The sequence below is a fragment of the Ranitomeya imitator genome, chromosome 4, assembly GCF_032444005.1.
Source record: "Ranitomeya imitator isolate aRanImi1 chromosome 4, aRanImi1.pri, whole genome shotgun sequence".
Taxonomy (NCBI): domain Eukaryota; kingdom Metazoa; phylum Chordata; class Amphibia; order Anura; family Dendrobatidae; genus Ranitomeya; species Ranitomeya imitator.
In genome coordinates this window covers 19,859,216-19,862,430 of record NC_091285.1, presented here as the reverse complement: position 1 = coordinate 19,862,430, position 3,215 = coordinate 19,859,216, and the positions used below count along the sequence as shown (strand labels likewise).

General features: G+C 43.1%; 1 protein-coding gene across 1 annotated transcript; it reads left to right on the top strand.

Annotated features, from left to right (window-relative positions):
• The first annotated feature begins 737 nt into the window (after positions 1–737).
• LOC138675215 (E3 ubiquitin/ISG15 ligase TRIM25-like) lies at positions 738–2,744 on the top strand. The gene has a single exon (XM_069763256.1). It carries the CDS (start codon positions 756–758, stop codon positions 2,358–2,360), a length of 1,605 nt encoding a protein of 534 aa, XP_069619357.1. The 5' UTR covers positions 738–755; the 3' UTR covers positions 2,361–2,744.
• The last annotated feature ends 471 nt before the right edge of the window (positions 2,745–3,215 follow it).

Genomic DNA, 3,215 nt, shown 5'->3' with positions numbered 1-3,215 from the left:
AGAAATTTTCTAATGAGACATGTTAAAAGCCCATATCATAGTCATAAACACTCCATCTCGTAATAGAGGTTTAGATTGGTAACTCTGGGTTGTCGTTGTGATGTAAAAAGAGAAAACACAGTAGTTTGACAAGAAATGGCTTCACCCAACCACTAACCATGAGAGGAGAAAAGGTTTTGGTGTTAGCATTCATATTCTCTGAAAAAAGGCCAAGAAAGCAAAAATTTTGCCAGGTATGTAAACTTAAAAGCACAACTGTATTTGTATGTTTGTTATTTTTCGTTACCCCTGTTCATATTACCTTGTTAGTCTAGTTGGTGTATTACTGTACACTACTAATCCTCTCTTGCCTGGGTGGGCAAAGGGTACAGACTGAGTGCGGATTCAGGAGCTAAATTAAGGTACGTGACCCCGACATCTTCACCATCAGAAGTAATCCAGAGAGCAGGGCAAGCTAGGGCCCCTCTAGCATTAGGGACAGGGAAGGAGTCCCTGGTCTCGGGACACCGGACAACAGGATACTTTCAGCTTAAATAATTCTATTTTTCTGTTAGCCTTTACAATTTTCAACTAATTCCATTAAAAATTGCAATAATGCGGCTCCATCGATGGAACAATAGTACAGCTATGGCTTTTACAATTGAGAGATCGAAAAAAAATGCTGCATCTTTAAGGAGTTAAGTAAAAGGGGTGTAACTAAGAGTTTACTGTTCATCCCACATCATACACATTTAGTTTCATATCTTCCATCAGCCATGGCGTCTGCTATTCTGGGAGACGAGCTGCTCTGCTCCATCTGTTTATCTATTTTTAAGGACCCTGTAACGCTGAGATGTGGACACAACTTCTGCCGGGTCTGTATTGATCGTGCGCTGGATACACAGGACGGGTCTGAAGTTTATTCATGTCCTGAATGCAGAGAAAAGTTTCGGGAGCGGCCGGCACTGATGAGGAACATAAATCTCCATAATGTCGCAGAACGTTTCCTGTTTACTCAGCAAGAACAAGAGGTGATCACCGGGATCTGCTGCACTTACTGTGTGGACTCTCCTGTACCTGCTGTTAGATCCTGTCTTCACTGTGAGGCTTCTCTGTGTGATAAACACCTGAGGGTTCACAGCAAATCACCAGAACACGTCTTATCTGATCCCAGCACTTCTCTGGAGAAAAGGAAATGTTCTGTCCATAAGAAGATCCTGGAATATTACTGCACTGAGGACGCGGCTTGTATCTGTGTGTCCTGTACTTTGATTGAGAAACATAGAGGACATAAAATGGAGTCACTGGATGAGGCCTGGAAGAAGAAGAAAAAAAAACTAAGAACTGTTCTCCAGAAACTGACCACAAAGAAAGAGGAGATTGTGGAAAGGGGTCGGAGTCTGGAGGAGCGAAGTATAAAAGCTCAAGAAAAAGCAGCTGGTGAAGCCGAGAGAGTCACTGCCCTGTGTACAGACATCAGGAGACGGGTGGACGACCTGGAGAAGAAGGTCCTGGGTGAGATCTCCAGGCAGGAGAAGGAAGAGTCACTGTCACTGTCTGCTCTGATCCATCAGCTGGAAATAAAGAAGGACGAGCTGTCCAGGAAGATGAGACACATTGAGGAGCTGTGTAACATGACGGATCCACTGACTGTCTTACAGGAACCAGACACCGGTGACTTGTGTGATCCTGAGGAGGAGGGAGGTGATGAGGACACAGGAGGACATGATAAACAGCCCCATGATGGAGATGACCTGGATGTGGCTGAGATCTCACACATATTACACACATTATGTGAGGTAATATCAGGTATAAGGAGGGGGATCTATGTGGAGGATCCTGCAGACATATTACTGGATGTAACCACAGCCGCTAATAATCTCCTTATATCAGACGACCTGAAAACTGCATCAGGGACACAAGAGGAACTAAATCGTCCAGAAACAGCAGAGAGATTCCAGGATTATCAGGTGATGAGCAGGAGAGGATTTACCTCAGGACGCCATTACTGGGATGTGGAGAGCAGGAGATCAGGGGGTTGGAGGGTGGGTATGTGTTATCCCAGTATAGAGAGGAGGGGAGGTAGATCATACATTGGAAATAATAACAAGTCCTGGAGTTTGTGGAGATATAAGTATCAGTACTCAGTTATACATGACAGTAAAGAGATCCGGTTACCTGACAAGATCTCCAGTAATAGATTCAGGATATGTCTGGATTATGAGGTCGGGCAGTTGTCCTTTTATGAGCTGTGTGACCCCATCAGACACTTACACACCTTCACTGCCACCTTCTCCGAGCCCCTTCATGCGGCGTTATGTGTATTTGGGGAACATTTTTTTGGACGCTATTTAGATAGCTGGGTGAGGATTAAAACGTAAAGACAAAGGAGCACCAGAAAATGACCTGTTTTTAAACTACATTTTATGGTAAACATTTTTCTGATCTTCTATGATATAAAATATATTTACCACCTAAGCCTCCTGAAATCTTGTAGTGTTTCCTGAAGCCACTAACCCTATCATGCCCCATGATTTGGGAAACATACAGACAGTATTGTATTATTGTGTTGTTTTATTGCTATGCAATAAGGTTTGCCTCTCTTTAGAAGTTTGTCCTTTTCTCCCTGTCTCTCCCTCTTGCTTTGATGTCAGTCATCCTTCACTTTTTCTTCATTTTCTGTCTATCAGCCATCTTAGAAGCTCATGTGTTTGCAGCTTAGACAATAATTCAGCTGGAAAATTAACTTTCTTCTGGAATCTTCATTTGTGCCTCCTGCAGTCGAGTTCCAGCTATCTGATGATATATGTGTAAGTTTTGGTTCATACAGGCAGCGTAGAAAAGTTGTGTCCAGTGCCCTACACTTGCAGCCTTGTTATAGAGTAAAAATAGTAAAAAAGACTTTTGCCAGATACATCTGTAAAGCCAGTCTGCAACTTCTATAAAGTGTGAGGGGTTGACTCAGCTGCTTTCAGAAGTAGACCGCCGAGACCCGAACCAACCACCAGAAGCTCCCATGCAATGACTGACACAACAAACATCAACTTGAAACTCTTTAATTTTCTTTTAACATCAGTAAACAAAATTTAGTTATCTTTTTTTGGCAGGGGTTGGTCACAGCTTTAAACATATGTCCCGAGGGGCCTATAAACTTGCCATGAAGCACTTTTCCCAGACTTCAAATCTTTCCAGGCATGCTCCAAGTGGAAAAACAGGATACGTTGCTGCTGTGTGTG

Coding starts and splice junctions, on each gene's coding strand:
- LOC138675215 (XM_069763256.1), top strand. CDS start 756: ATGGCGTCTGCTATTCTGGGAGACGAGCTGCTCTGCTCCATCTGTTTA.